We start from the raw sequence: 14,196 nt of genomic DNA on the forward strand, positions 1-14,196 counted from the left end.
GGTTCCCTGTTCTGCCCAGGTTTAAGTGTCAGGCTTTTTTTTTTTTTTTTTTAACGGATTTAAGTCAGGATCACAGTCTCCATGGAAAAGTTCCAAAGCCCTTCAGGCCCCAGGTGACCCCACCACCACCCAACAAACTCCATACACTCTGTGTCCCCAGCAGGTCTGGGCAGCTCTGGTGCCCGAAGTCACCTGGGAGAGCTGCACAGAGGAGCCAGCACCCCGTCAGAAAAACTGTACCGGTGAGCGAGCCCTTGATTTGTCCCATCCTTAGCCGGTAGACAGCAGCATTGTTTAAAACAGCGCCAGAAATCCGACACTCTGAAACGCAGGTCTAGGTTGACCTGAATAAGGAACCCAGAGGCCACTTGAACCAGAAAGACTCAGAAGTAATGGCATCTGGTTGCTGCGTTTCTGCGCACAGAGGCAGGCCTCGTGCATCATCCGCTCTGGGGAGGTGTGGGCAGCTCAGTTTACAAAGGATCCTTTTCATGACTGGTCATGACCATTGGCGGGTGGGGCCAAAGGGCTGTGGTCTCTTAAATTAAGAGTATTTCCTCCCTTAGCCTGACCGGGGTGTCCCGAAAGCAGATTTGCTAAGTTACTTCACTCTCAGTCAGAAACACAGACTCATCATTGCACGTGAGATGACACGGGGTGTCTTTTGACCACCTAGCAAAGACCAGGGGTCCTCCATGTACCCCAGTTAGTACTGAGTGTAAAAGTGAGTGGGCCTGTGCTTCCAGGAAGGTGGGGCGGAAAAAGCCACACTGGACAGTCACCTGAGGCCATGACAAAGCCAGAGGAGGGAAGCCTCTGGCAGCCTGAGGGAGCCAGGCAGGCTGCATTGAGAAGGGGCCAGTTGGGCCAGACAAAGCAGGCAGGGTGTGCAAAAGCCCTGGGGCAGCTGAGTCCCCAACTTCTTCCTCAAGACTCACGGATTCCCAAGGAGCAAGTCACTAAATTTTCAGACCCGAAAGAGTCATTTTATTTTTGAGTACTTTGTAATAAAAACTGCTCCAAGAGATTCATAAAGGCACATGTGTGGAGGTAGAACTAGCACCTCGGTAAGCGACCATGCGCCATTTGTCTGAAAGCGCAATGTCATTTTCCTGCTTTTAAAAAGGTGCGCTTTTAAATCAGCCAAAAGGAGAGAAGAGGAAAAACAAAAACAAAAAACCACTTTCCCCTATTTGAAAGTGGCCCCTGACCTACCTGGTCTCCCTAGGGCCTGGCCCCTGGGGCTGCGAGTCCCACCCCAAGAGGGCATTTAGTTTATACAGATTCTCCCTTTCAGCTGTTCAATGCTAGATTTCTCATTTGACGGCTCTGAGGAGTTCGATATTAACGCTTTTGAGGACATCATTGCTTTCTATGAAAGCAAGAAGTAAGTAGAAACAAGGGACTTCGAACCTGAGACCAGGGAGGCATGCCAAGAGGAGCTATTGTCCTGAGGTGCTCAGCTCAGCATCCAGAGCCAAAAGAGAGGGCATCGACACGCTGGGGGCCACTCTCGCCAGATTTGGCCTGGTCAGGGGGGTGTGGGCTGAAGCCATGGGCCTTGGTGGGTGCTCTGGCTGCTGCACTGACCGCTCAAGGGGCAGAGGTGAAATGTGACCCCTCTGTTGTCTTTGCTCTGTGCCTCCCTGGAGGGCAAGGGAGCAGAGGTAAGTGCAGCCATCCGGACCCAGGGCATGGTGCATGGAACACAGACAAGGGGCTGCTGATCGGGGTCTTCCCAGGCCAACTGCCCGGAGCTTAAACATGTATTTAAAATAACTGAAATGAGGAATTAAAAAAGATAAAAGCAAAAAACAAAAAACCTTCCGGCTCATCCTGTAGTCATTGCTACCTCATTTCCAGAAGTACTTACTGTCCAAAACATTTATGATCTAGACATTTTTCACGACCGTCCATTTTTCAGAGCATTCCGTTTTCTCAAAGCCATTCTTATTCTCACACCCAAGATGTATGCTCAGCCCTGAACTCATGGAGATCAAATGAAATAAAGCTGATAAGGTTGAATTCAACTAAGGTTTCTCACCCTCGGCCCTCTGCGGGGTCACTCTGGTGGGATGTCCTGTGCATTGTAGGGAACTGAGCAGCATCCCTGGCCCTCTCCCAGCAGGTGCTAGTAGGGCCCCCTCTCCCAGTTGGGACAACCAAGCATCCCCTGGGGGAGGTGGCAGGGGAAGGGCCAGCATCGCCCCATTCGATAACCCCTGTGTGAATTCCAATTCATTCCTCCCAAGGCATTTCTTAGAGGCTGACATGTGGCCACAGAAATGCCAAGAGAAACTGAAGTGCTGCCTCCCACAGAGACCTCCCGATCTTCTGTTTTCAGTAGCCCCTTGATGCTTTTTTACGGTCTGCAAACGGCTGTTAAACATGAAGCCTTTTCCAACAATCCGAGATGCCATGTTGCAATCTCTGTTTAGCTCAAAGTGGCCTAGCCACACTTCGCACCCCACTACAGAGGAGGAAGGAGCCTTCTGGATGTGGGCAGCCACTCCTGTCCGAACCTCCCTTCTTTGTGGAGGAGGGAGTGGCAGCAGCGTGCAGGCTCCGGGCTGCATGTTTTGGCTCCAGTGGCCTAGGGACGGTCCCGACTGCGCCAGGGACCCCCAGGTGGCGGGCCGCTGCTCTAACTCAGTCTTCTCTCTGTCACTGCACCCCCCTCCCCCCACCCCCCAGCGATTTGCATGACCAAATCATCAAGACCATCAAAGGATTGCCCTGGCAGGGTGAGGATCCCCGTAGGCTTCTCCAGTCCCTCAGTCGGCTCCAGAAACCCCGCACCTTCATCCAGTGAGTCCCCCCAGGCTGCGGGCACCCCCTTCTCCCACAAGTGCAACGACTGCCTCCCCGCTCCCTGTTCCTGTAACGCTGAGTCAGCCGCTTTAAATGCTGTGCTGCTTTGTGGTTCCGTTCTCACGCCAGGCGCCGCTAAGTGGTCCTCGTAATCCTCCCGCCCCTGTGTCTGCGCTGTGACCCATATCCTTGCCAGCTCCCCATTGCCCAGCATAGCTTCACAGGAACACTCCTCCCATGAAGCATCTGATTTTCTGCCCCCAAAACGTGCAGAGCAAGGCTTGCTTCCCCTCCCACCCCCACCACCTTTGCCACTGCAAGTTTACACAGCAGCCGTCAGTAGCAGGGTGTGCAATTTTGCGGCCCATGACCCTGCATCGTGGGCATGACGTGGTAGTAAGGGCCAGAAACCACGCAGATAGGGTTTGGACCTCCCGCTAACTCACTGCGTGACCTGAGTGCTCTGAGCATTTGGCCCGTGTCTACAAAGCAGGAGTGATGATTTTCATACCAGGCAGGCGGCCACGCAGGGCTCAGGCCGGCCGAGAGTGAAGCTCGTGCCTGCAGTGGGGCCCGTTTGCAAAGTCATTTTTATTATGCCTTATTCCACCCCACGGGGTTTAAGATGAAACCTGACACACAAAGAACTCCCGGCTGAGCGTCTCGCAGGTCTGTGGGGCACCATTTCCTCAGCGGGTCTTTAAAACAGGCCAAGCTGCAGCTTTTTAAAAAACCTTTCTCTTCCCACAAGATTCCTAAAGTATCTGAGAATATGGGGGTCGTCCCCCCTCCCTTGGCCAGAAGATCAGCTTTCATTTTTAACCTTCCACTAGTTCAAGTCCAGAAGGCACCCCTATCCAGGCCCCATCTCAGATCTCTAGGAGGTAGACCCTTGCCCTGCTTCGGGGGGGTCTAGAAGGGTTGCTGTGGGCCTGCTTGGCGTTTGCCAACATACAGCAAATAGAGCTGGGACACCCATAGGCGTCAGGGCCACGCGGGATCCCTCGAAGCCCCGTTTGGGGCATCCCACCATCCCTTTGTGATTTCCGTCAGCTCTCCCAGAGCGGCCCTGCGCAGATGCACGCTGTGCCCTGTTAGCAGCCAGCCCCCACGCCAGGTGCTCCTGCCACCCCGGGGCAGCCGCTGGCCCAGCAAGGCCACTGCGCACAGTCACAGGAGCACCCCCTACACGCACAGGGAGCCCACCAGGTCCTTGGCGAGGCGGCGGCCTCGTTGCACTTGTGCCCCTAGAGTCCCTACTCTCTCTCTTCTGGCTCCATCTAACCCGCAAGGCGTGGCTTGCTGAACTAACCCAGATCCAGACTGCGTGTCCCTTGTGTTCACAAAACCGTTTTTAATATTTTGACAGGAAAAGTAAAGGTATCAAACAAAAGCAGATCATTCCAAAGGTAAACACGCGCGTCACCGTCTAACACTGCCTTGCGGGCACCTGGCTCGTCTTTTTTTTTTTTTTTAACCCTTTTGGAAAACAGGGTGGGGGGGAGGCTTTTAACTTCTCTGGCTTCTTTTGTTCCTTCTCTTTCTCACCATCTCCCCCTTCCTCTCTTAAAAAAATGTGTCTCCTATTGAAATGATTTGGAAGTCTCTTTGGGTTTCCTAGAAAGCAGGGCTGTGATGGGGAACTTGGCACAAGTGGTGTGTAGTGGGGAGCTCCCAGGAGAAACCTGAGACAGGGTTGAGGGGAGGTGGGCTCAGCCTGATTCCCCACGGATCCCAGGAGTGTTAACTGCACCACAGAGCTTATCTTGTCAAGAGGCAATGGGACCCTGTCATACCCCTACATAGGAGATCTTTAGCTGCGAACCACCTCCAGAGGGCGGGATGGGATGCAGCACCTTCTGGGCATCCAGGGAGAGGTGGCCCTTCAGCCAGGGTGGTTCTGCCAGAAAGGGGACAGCTGGGCATCACTGGCAGCCAAGACCCCAGCTGCCAGCCTTGGGTCAAGTGCACCCAGACACTGGCTAGTCTCCATGTACAGCGTGCAGACGGATTATAAAGTTAGCAAAAGCGTAAGGGCAACCCCTCCGTCTGGCCAACAGATGAGACAGCCCTAGTCCCGCTCATCAGCGATAGTAAGGGTTGGCGCATGTGGGAGGATGGGCCGGATGAGTGCGTGTGGAAACACGGGGCTCTTGGCACCCCTTGAGCTGTGTGGAATGAAGGCAGCACTCTGTAGCTCTCGGCTTCTGGGCACTCAGACCACAAGAGGCTGTAATCAGCCCTCCTGGAAGCAGCACCATCCACAGGTCACAGCCCAGCTCAGTCCTCCAGTTACCCTGGCTGCCCCCCAGACCCACCTGCCCCTACCTCCTCTCTGACAGCACAGTCCCAAGACTGATCCTAAGAGCTGCCACCGCGGGGGGCCTTGTCCTGGCTCTGGGGATGTCTGCAATGTCTCCCGGTGCCCTCTGGGGCTTTGGGAGGGCAGGCCAGACCCTGAGTGTCTGTTCTAGAACCTGCTGGACTCCAAATCCCTGAAGCTCATCATCAGTATGACCCTGCACGACCGCACCACTAAGTCCCTGCTGCACCTGCACAAGAAGAAGAAACCACCCAGCATCAGCGCCCAGTTCCAGGTAGGCGGTCCAGCAGGGGCAGGAGGCGGCACTTAACCCAGCCTGACGCTCGCGTGGCTCAGCCAAAACAAACCCAGCACCGGGGTTCCTGACCTTGGCACTGCTTGACATTTGGGGTTGGGTTATCCTCCATGGTGGGGGCCTTCCTATGTGTTGTGGGGTGTTGAACAGCATCCCTGGCCTTCACCTACGAGATGCCAGTAGCATTCTCCAGTGGTGACAACCAAAAAGTCTCCAGACATTGCCAAATGCCCCTGGGGGAACAGAATCGCCCTTGGTTGAGAACCACCATGTTAAAAGAAACTCGAGTTAAGCATGTGAGTTAATGTGACCACTGAACTGTGTCCTTAGGTCGTATTTCCCCTTTTACCCTGGTTGCCAGGAAGCTCAGGGACACTTTTTTCCTACTTTTTCAGGGGGGGTCCGATGGCTGCTGATCCTCACCATTTTTTCTTTTTTGTTCTTTCCCATTTTCCTCAATCTGCGTCTTCTGTTTCCACTTCAGCTTTTTTGTCATTACCTCATGTAGGAACTCCCACAGATCCTTTTTGGAAACAGCAGGCCAAAGACCAAAATCATTGATTCTGTGGCCCCTTCTGAGGCTGACACATGTTTTAAGTCCCTAGAAAGAATTTATCTGGTTCCACCACCTTCTCCTCACCTTTCACTTAAAACAGAAAGGAGAGCTGGGTGACCTGGGAGGATGGCAGCTCTCAGCCACAGGGACCCTGGGGTGACACAGCCTCTGGTCGGAAGGTCCAGTTGCAACCTCCCATGTCCCACATCGACATAGACGCCCCCACCGCCGATGCAGGCGGATGACCTGGGTCCCGTCCCACTGAGGGGTGTGCCCCTGGGGGTCCCAGCTCAGCACCTTCCCTCTCTTTCCCCAGACATCCCTTAATAAGCTCCTGGAGGCACTGGGGAAGGCGGAGCCCTTCTTCATCCGCTGCATCCGCTCCAACGCTGAGAAGGTGAGAGGCTCCCACATCTCCTGAGGGGTGAACACCAAGCTGGGATCTGGTGACTTAGTGCTGGGTGTTCCTGTGTGTCTTAGTGCAAAGGGGGGAGGGTTGGTCAGGAGAGTCCTCAAGGAGCCAAATATTCACACAGGTTTCGGGAACTAAACATCTGTTGCTAGCTAGGAGTGGAGGAGGGTCAATAGGAGGCAGCAAGGGTGGCCTGGTGACCAGCCAAGGGCAGGGACATCATCTGGAACATGGAGAGGCCCCAGAGAAAGTTTGCTCAAGGAAGAGCAGGTCAGGGATGCTCTTTAGATACATCTCAGAAGCAGCCAGTGCAGAGAGAGGACTGGAAGGAAGAGGCTGACATCGGGCAACAAGAGCACAGAGCCTGCTGCTCATCCTTAAGTTTCTGGAAAGACTCATGGACCCCCAGTGGGGGCCCCCAGCGCCTCTCAGCCCTTACTGCCAGGCTTGCTTCACCCCAGGGGTCCACCAGCCATTCCATCTCCTCCGGGACTTTGTTGGGGGCCATTTGGAATCTGGGCTCCCTCCTGGGCAAAAGTGGATCTCTAGGCACGAGCCTCCTGGAGACGCTGTTCACTCACGCTCTGTCTCTACTCTTCCTGTTTCCCTGGCTTGTCCCTGCTCCCAGGACACACTGCTAACATGCCAAGCCCGGCTCGTCCCTGCCAGGTTCATGGCTTCCGTCCTCCCGGGTGAGGACCTGGACTTGTGCTATCTCCTCCTCTCCCTTCCCGTTCCTGGTCCCCCCAGCGGTGTCTCAGAGAAGGTGTCTGTCATCCCGCACCTTCCTCCCACAGCAGAATCAGGCCCCCTTCTCCCGTTAGGATTCTTACTTCAGCTTTGGGCAGCTCAAGAACACTCCATCGACACCTGCTTTGAGCAGGGGCCACGCCTGCAGATCGTTCTTTGCTCTGGGGAGGCTGTCCTATGCTTTTTAGAGTATCGAGTAGCATCCTTGGTCTCCAAGAGCCCACCAGATGCCAGAAGCATCCCACCCCGCCCCATCGTGACAACCCTTCCCTCATGCCATTCCCTCCCCTCCATCCACTTAAAATAACAGCTGCCAGTGTGGAGTCCAGGCTCCTGAGCTCTGGACTCGAAGCCTTGAGTCAGCCTCATTTCAGCCCCTCCTCCCCCTTGCCCCTACGCCTCCAGCAGCAAGCATCTCCCTGCGTCCCTGCCCACCCCTCAGCTTCCCCTTCCCTCTTCTGGGCATTCACTTGGCTGCTCCCCACCCTCCTCCCCTTGCCAGCCTCTCCTCAGCCCTCAGATCTAGTCCAGGGTCCCCTCTCCTGTGACCCCTCCCACGGCGGCCTGGTAGTATGTTCTCTCTGCTGAATCCCTAGTACTTACTCTGATAACCTGGTGCAGAGCGTGAGTTCAGCACAGGTTTGGGTCGGAGCCTTTAGAAGATAAGTCTTTGCAGCATATTATCCTAAGTTAGGTAGTAGGAAGTGGCATCTGTCTTCTGGGCACCAGGGAATAGAGCAGATCAGACACCAAGTTTTCTTGAAGAGATTAATGCCTTAGGCATGACTGCTGAGTGGCCCCACCTTTCTTCCAAAAAGAATGTCTGGAGCAAGGGGAAAAAAACCAGATCCTCCAGGTGCCCATGGCTGCCATGCTGGCGACCCATGCTGGGATGTTCCCAGAAAAGCCCGGGGCCCCCGTGTGTGCCCTGACTGCCTCCATACCTGGAATCCCAAGGGACCGCAGTCACTTGGGAATCAGTACCTCCCGCCAGGGCTCCCCATCCCCAGCCACCTGCAGGCATCTGCCCTGATCGTTCAATCCTGTTTCAGAAAGAGCTGTGCTTCAATGACGAGCTGGTGCTGCAGCAGCTGCGCTACACAGGCATGCTGGAGACCGTGCGGATCCGGAGGTCGGGCTACAGTGCCAAGTACACGTTCCAGGTAGGATGCACTCATGCACACTCATGGCTGCTCGGGATGCTGACCACCTCCAGAGAGAGCATCTCTCTGGAGCATGAGCCCAGCAGGTTACTTTCCGCCAGGGTTTCTCCATCCTGGCACTGTTGGCGTTTGCACCAGATCATTCTTTCTCATGGTGGGGGGCCTGATTCCTCTTAAGACGTGTGTGACACCAAGCAGGGAAGAGGGAACTGCACAAGCCAATCCCTGTGCCTCTCTGCCCTTTATCGCACATCTTCTTTAGTAGACGCTTTTATACCCAGCTCTTTTATTCTACCAACCAGTAGCAGGGGGGCCCTGGTTCCTATTTTCCCAGTGTGGAAACTGAGGCCCAAGGAGGTGATGACCTCAGAGATGGCTCCCTGGGCTTTCTAGAAACACAGAGGACCATTCATAACCTCAAATTGGTAAAGACCAAATTACAGCAGTTACCGTTGACACTTGAGACTGGGTCATTCTCTGTGGTGAGGGCCGCCCTACACACCATGGGGTGTTGAGCAGCATCCCCAGCCTCCACCCACAAGATGCCAGGGACACTGTTTCCCCGAGTTATGACAACCCAAGATGTCTCCACGTATCACCAAACGTCCCCAGGGATCAGCACGGCCCAGGTCAAGAACCCCTGGCTTGTGCCAGGAGCTGGCCCCAGCCGTGTGGTGCTCAAGTGAGCACTGGGCCTGAGCCCAGAGGTGGCAGCACCTGGTCCCCATTCAGGCTTTACCCACATGGCCTCAGGGCCATGGCTTCATTGTGGCATGCTTCCCTTTTCTCATCCCCAGAATGGAAATACCACCTTTCTGATCCTGTGTAAATAGGAAAGGCAAATGACCGAAAAGGGGGAAATACTGGTCCATTTCACTAATGTTTGGCTCTTAAAAATCTGCATAATTCTTTACTTAAAAATGGCGTGCCTCCAGCTGTGGTTCAGCCCTCTGACAGTTCACAGCCCCTGGCCCCCAAGAGCATCTCCATCTCCTGGCTGCACCCCAGCAACACCAGCACCCAGCAGGCCCTCGATGGTCACTCCCTGACTGACTAAAAGATCTAGAACTCTGTGTCTGCGACAGTCTTTCTTAAGCTTTAGACTGTTTCAGAAAGTCCAGGATTTGTCAGTACCATTCCCAGCAAACGAAGTTTTGGCTTTAGAAACAGCTTGACCAGGGAGTTGCTAGAGCCCCGTCTCCTTGTTGGTGGCAGAAACACTCACTCGGATTCTCCTTTCTCGGCCAAAATCACCCAGGATTTCACAGAGCAGTTCCAGGTGCTGCTGCCCAAGAACGCCCAGCCCTGCAGGGAGGTCATCTCTGCCCTGCTGGAGAAGATGGACATAGACAAGAGGAGCTACCAGATCGGCAAGACCAAGGTCAGCACTCGGGCCCCTCAGGGTGGCTGCCAACTTGGACCCCACCTTCCACTGCACCCATGGCCCAAGCCACTCGCTGAAAAATAAGTGGTTCTGCTGGGGAATTGCCTTTCCTGGGGCATGTTCTTTCTTCCTGGAAGGCAGAGGAGCACACCTGAGGTGTGAGGGGCTCGGGCATCAGGCCTGTTTCTCGTTTTCTCGCATGTAGAAGGGACGATCACACCATAGCACGGGGTGTTCAGGGGCCAGTCAGTAACCATTGCAGTCTTTGGAGCTCCGCACCAGGGCTTTACCTGATAGGAAAAGTCCCCTCACAGCCCCTCAACAAGTTAATCATGAGTTACCATGTGACCTAGCAATTCCACGCCTAGGTATCGCCCCAAAAGAACTTTGAAAACAGGTGCAAACATGTACATTCATAGCGGCACTAGTCACAATTGCCAAAAGGTAGAAACCACCCACGTATCCGTCAGCAGATGACGGATAAACAAAATGTGGGCCATTCACATGATGGAACATTACTCAGCCCTGATACATGTTTATGTGGATGAACCTTGAAAACATTACGCTGAGTGAAAGAAGCCAGACCCAAAGGGCACCTAGTGTGTGATCCCATCTAAATGAAATGTCCAGAGCGGGGAAATCCATAGAGACAGAAAGCAGATTAGGGGTTGCCAGGGGTTGGGAGATGGGGATTAGGAAGTGACTGCTAGTAGATTCAGAGTTTCCCTTGGAGTGATGAAAACGTACCAGAGCTAGGTAGAGGTAATGGTTTCACAATGTTGTGACTGCACTAAATGCCACTGAATTGTTCACTTTAAACGGTTAATTTTAGGTTATGGGAATTATATCTAAATATATATATATTTAAAAAAAAAAAAAAAAGCTCCCCTTGGTCAGGCCAGTCAGCACGCCAGCTTGGCCTCACTCGTGCCCAGGGCGGGCTGGGCAGACCTCCTGAGTACAGGGGTCCTGGGGCCATGCTGACCTGCCTGCACGCTGCCACCAGGTTTTCCTGAAGGAGACAGAGCGGCAGGCCCTGCAGGAGACACTGCACCGGGAGGTAGTGCGCAAGATCCTGCTCCTGCAGAGCTGGTTCCGGATGGTGCTGGAGCGCAGGCACTTCCTGCAGATGAGGCGGGCAGCTGTCACCATCCAGGTACAGGGAGGGCCCCAAGGGGCCAGGGCTGGAGGTGGCTAGGGTCACACGTGCCCGGCCCCTGAATGCCCGCTCCACTCTCAGGCCTGCTGGCGGTCCTACCGCGTCCGCCGGGCACTGGAGAGGACGCAGGCGGCAGTGTACCTCCAGGCTGCGTGGAGGGGCTACCAGCAGCGAGTAGCCTACCGGCGCCAGAGACAGAGCATCATCCGCCTGCAGAGCCTCTGCCGGGGTCACCTGCAGCGCAAGAGGTGAGCAGAACAGGGCTGAACTCCCTGCCCCCCAGAACACTGCCCCCACCTGAGAGCTGCCCGAGATACCATCCAGCCAGTGGAGCTGTCAGGATGTCACTCTGGACGCAGGGAGGCTGAGCAGGGGCCGGCAGACATCTCACCATCTGGGTGCATGGGACCCTAGAAAGACGATCAGGGCCAGTAGGCGGCACCTACTGCCAAAACCCCAAGTCGCCATCGGTGTCACTCAGTCTTTGCCAGGGACATTACCACCCCCTGCCGCCCCACTACACCTGCCCACCCTGGGCCAGTTGGTGGAGCACCTGGATTCAGAGCTGGAGGACTCTGGCCAATGGGACCAGCCCTCAGCGGGCTCCCCTCACCCCACACTCACACATGAAGCTCAGGCAACCACCATACAAGGAACCCCAAAGGAATTCAGGGGTTTCTTAACAGATCCCTCCCACAACAGACCCAATAAACCAGCCCGGCAGAGGTGGCTCTGACAACAGGAGGCCCCTCCCTGTATCCCCCTGCCCTGGCTGAGGAGGTGTCGCCTTTCCAGAAGCATCTCTGAGGGCTGGGGTCTCGCCTCTTGGCAGAGGTGGAGCCTTCCCTCACCCCCGCCCCCCGCAGATGGCACAGGGGTCCCCAACACCCTAGGTGGATTCTGGCGGAGGCGCGCACTTTTGTTCCTGAACCCACCCCTTCTGCTTTCCTTATGCCAGCTTCAGCCAGATGGTGGCGGAGAAGCAGAAGGCTGCAGAGAAGGAGAGGGAGACCCAGCAAGCCGCAGCGAGGGAGAAGACCGCCGAGGCCGGGCTGGGCCAGGCAGTCAGGCAGGAGCCCGCGCAGGGCCCAGAACTGTCGGAGGACCGTGAGCCGGTGGCGCAGGGCCCAGAACTGTCAGAGGACCGCGAGCTGGTGGCGCAGGGCCCAGAAATGTCGGAGGACCGCAAGCCGGTGGTGCCGGAGCCCGAGGCATGGCCCAGCGATGGGACCCTGGGGGAGAGCTTCCAATCCGAGAAGATCCCGAGCCCGGAGAAGGAGGCCCCAAGCTCGGAGAAGGAGGTCCCGAGCCCAGAGAAGCCGCTTCCACCCCAGAGGAGCGCAGCCGAAAGTCACGAGAAAGTGCCCAGCAGCCGGGAAAAGCGCGAGTCGAGGCGTCAGAGGGGGCTGGAGCACGTTAAGCTCCAGAACAAACACGTCCAGTCCTACAAGGAAGAGCACGCCCTCCGAGAACCTTCCAGGAGGGCTGCCCCAGAGCACGAGGAGAGCCACCCAGAAAACAGAAAGGAGAGCAGAGAAGATGAAACCCCTCCAGAAGCAGGGACGGAGACTGAGATCGCTTCTCCTAAAAAGCAGCCCACAGGGCCCCCACAAGCCATGCCAGGCAGCCAGGTCTTGGAGGAAGCCCAGGGCAGGAGCCCCGGGCCCGGCCACCTGGAACGGCCCACCAGCCTGGCTCTGGACAGCAGGGTCAGCATGCTGGTCCCCAGTGCCACCCCAGAGACTCCCAAGGACAAAGGCAAGCTGGGGGTCAGCCCGAGAGCCCAGGACAGGCCTGAGAGCCCTGGAGGTGCCACCCAGATCCAGCGGTACCGAGACTCAGATGCCGAGCGGCTGGCCAACGCCGTGGAGCTGTGGCGGGGCAAGAAACTGATGACCGCTGGCCCTAGCGCCATGCTGAGCCAGTCCCTGGACCTCAGTGAGCGGCACCGGGCCATCGGGCCTGCCCTCACACCCACAGAGTAAGCCCCACACGCGACTTTGTCTGAGGGCTGGGGTGGGCGGACAGGTTGCAGGGACGCACAGCCAAAGACTGGCAGCAGGACCAGGGCAGCACCATGCATCCCGTAAGCACCTAAGTAGCTCGGTGCCTGAGAGCTGACCACAGGTGTGCGGGAGCCCCAAAGAAGGAAGACAGGAGGTGGGGTAGGGGGAGGTTTTGGGGAAGGTGAGGCCAAAACAAGCCCTGTTCACACAAAAAGCCTCCAGCCTGGTGGGAGGTGGGCCCTCAGGTTGAGGCCCTCCCCTCCCCAGCCTGCCTGGGCCTCAGTTTCCTCATCAGTAAGTTGGGGTGACAGCACTCACCCAGGTTGAAGTAGCAGCTCTCGACACACTTTGCCGAAGCCCTAGTTAGCTAAATATCAGTGACTCTGAATCCCTAGCCCCTTATCTGTCCCAGGGGCCTGCTTGTCCAAAGGAAAGAAGAATTGGAAAAGATGCAGGCCTTCTGCTAGGGCAGGCTTTCTCAGCCTCAGCACGGCAGACCCGCGGGGCCGGCTTATCCTCTGTGGTGGAGGCCGTCCTGGGCTCTGTGGGGTGCAGAGCAGCATCCCTGATTTCCTCCCACCAGATGCCCATAGCACCTCCCTCCCCCAAGTGCAGTCCCGACAACCCAAAATGTCTCCTACCACCCTCATCAGTAAAAGCCACATTTCTGTGATCTCGCAGGGAGAGGCGCATTTCCTTATCCACGAGTGACGTCTCCAAGCTCCTCCAGTCCCCATCCCAGACCAAGACTCAGGTAAACGTTCAGGCTGCAGCGCTCACCCCTGAAGGTCCAAGTCCACTTCCGCCTCCACTGCCCTGGTGCCACCAGAAGGGAACAGTGGATAGAATACACAGTGGCACCGGGACCCCCGCTTTCCCTCTAGTGAGGCCACCTGCCCTTGCTCACCCAGCCCTGCTCTCCTACAGCCTTCAGCCGAAACCGTGGATGGGGAGCCAGGCACCAAGAAGCCAGCCATCCAGAAGAAGAAGTCAGGCGATGCATCCTCCGGCCCAGATGCAGGGCTGTCCCCAGTCTCTGCTGACTCTAAGTAGGTGTGGGCTTTGTGGTTGGGCTTGGGCCTCCAGAGGACACCCAGGGTGTCCAGGTCCTCCAGTCCCAGAACAGTCTGATCTCCTAAGCCAATGGCATTTACCAAGCTCAGTCGGGCAGGCATTTGCTCAACAGTTCCGTGAAGAGAAACCCAGAGCCCGGGTTGTGGCCGCATCAGGGTGAAATGATTCCCACTGAAGCCTTGAGACAGCCTGGGTCACCTCCTCTCAGTCCACAGACCTGGGAACCCCTCCTGGGTCCTTACGTAGCAAAATCTGTGCCAAGG

General features: G+C 56.2%; 1 protein-coding gene across 10 annotated transcripts in view; it reads left to right on the plus strand.

The window, feature by feature from the left end:
* Positions 1-14,196, plus strand: part of MYO9B (myosin IXB) — an 83,761-nt gene that overhangs the window by 57,911 nt on the left and 11,654 nt on the right. For 4 of the 10 annotated variants that reach the window (XM_064479966.1, XM_064479969.1, XM_064479976.1 and 1 more), the window contains exons 14-26: positions 161-242; positions 1,298-1,387; positions 2,695-2,808; positions 4,181-4,220; positions 5,286-5,408; positions 6,302-6,382; positions 8,200-8,310; positions 9,569-9,691; positions 10,701-10,850; positions 10,935-11,101; positions 11,812-12,834; positions 13,541-13,613; positions 13,787-13,908. In XM_064479966.1, the coding sequence (XP_064336036.1) occupies positions 161-242; positions 1,298-1,387; positions 2,695-2,808; positions 4,181-4,220; positions 5,286-5,408; positions 6,302-6,382; positions 8,200-8,310; positions 9,569-9,691; positions 10,701-10,850; positions 10,935-11,101; positions 11,812-12,834; positions 13,541-13,613; positions 13,787-13,908 (2,299 nt within the window). The remainder of the gene's footprint in view (positions 1-160; positions 243-1,297; positions 1,388-2,694; positions 2,809-4,180; positions 4,221-5,285; positions 5,409-6,301; positions 6,383-8,199; positions 8,311-9,568; positions 9,692-10,700; positions 10,851-10,934; positions 11,102-11,811; positions 12,835-13,540; positions 13,614-13,786; positions 13,909-14,196) is intronic. The other 6 variants (XM_064479967.1, XM_064479972.1, XM_064479970.1 and 3 more) reach the window with 6 other exon arrangements.

Source organism: Camelus dromedarius, chromosome 27, assembly GCF_036321535.1.
Source record: "Camelus dromedarius isolate mCamDro1 chromosome 27, mCamDro1.pat, whole genome shotgun sequence".
Classification (NCBI taxonomy): domain Eukaryota; kingdom Metazoa; phylum Chordata; class Mammalia; order Artiodactyla; family Camelidae; genus Camelus; species Camelus dromedarius.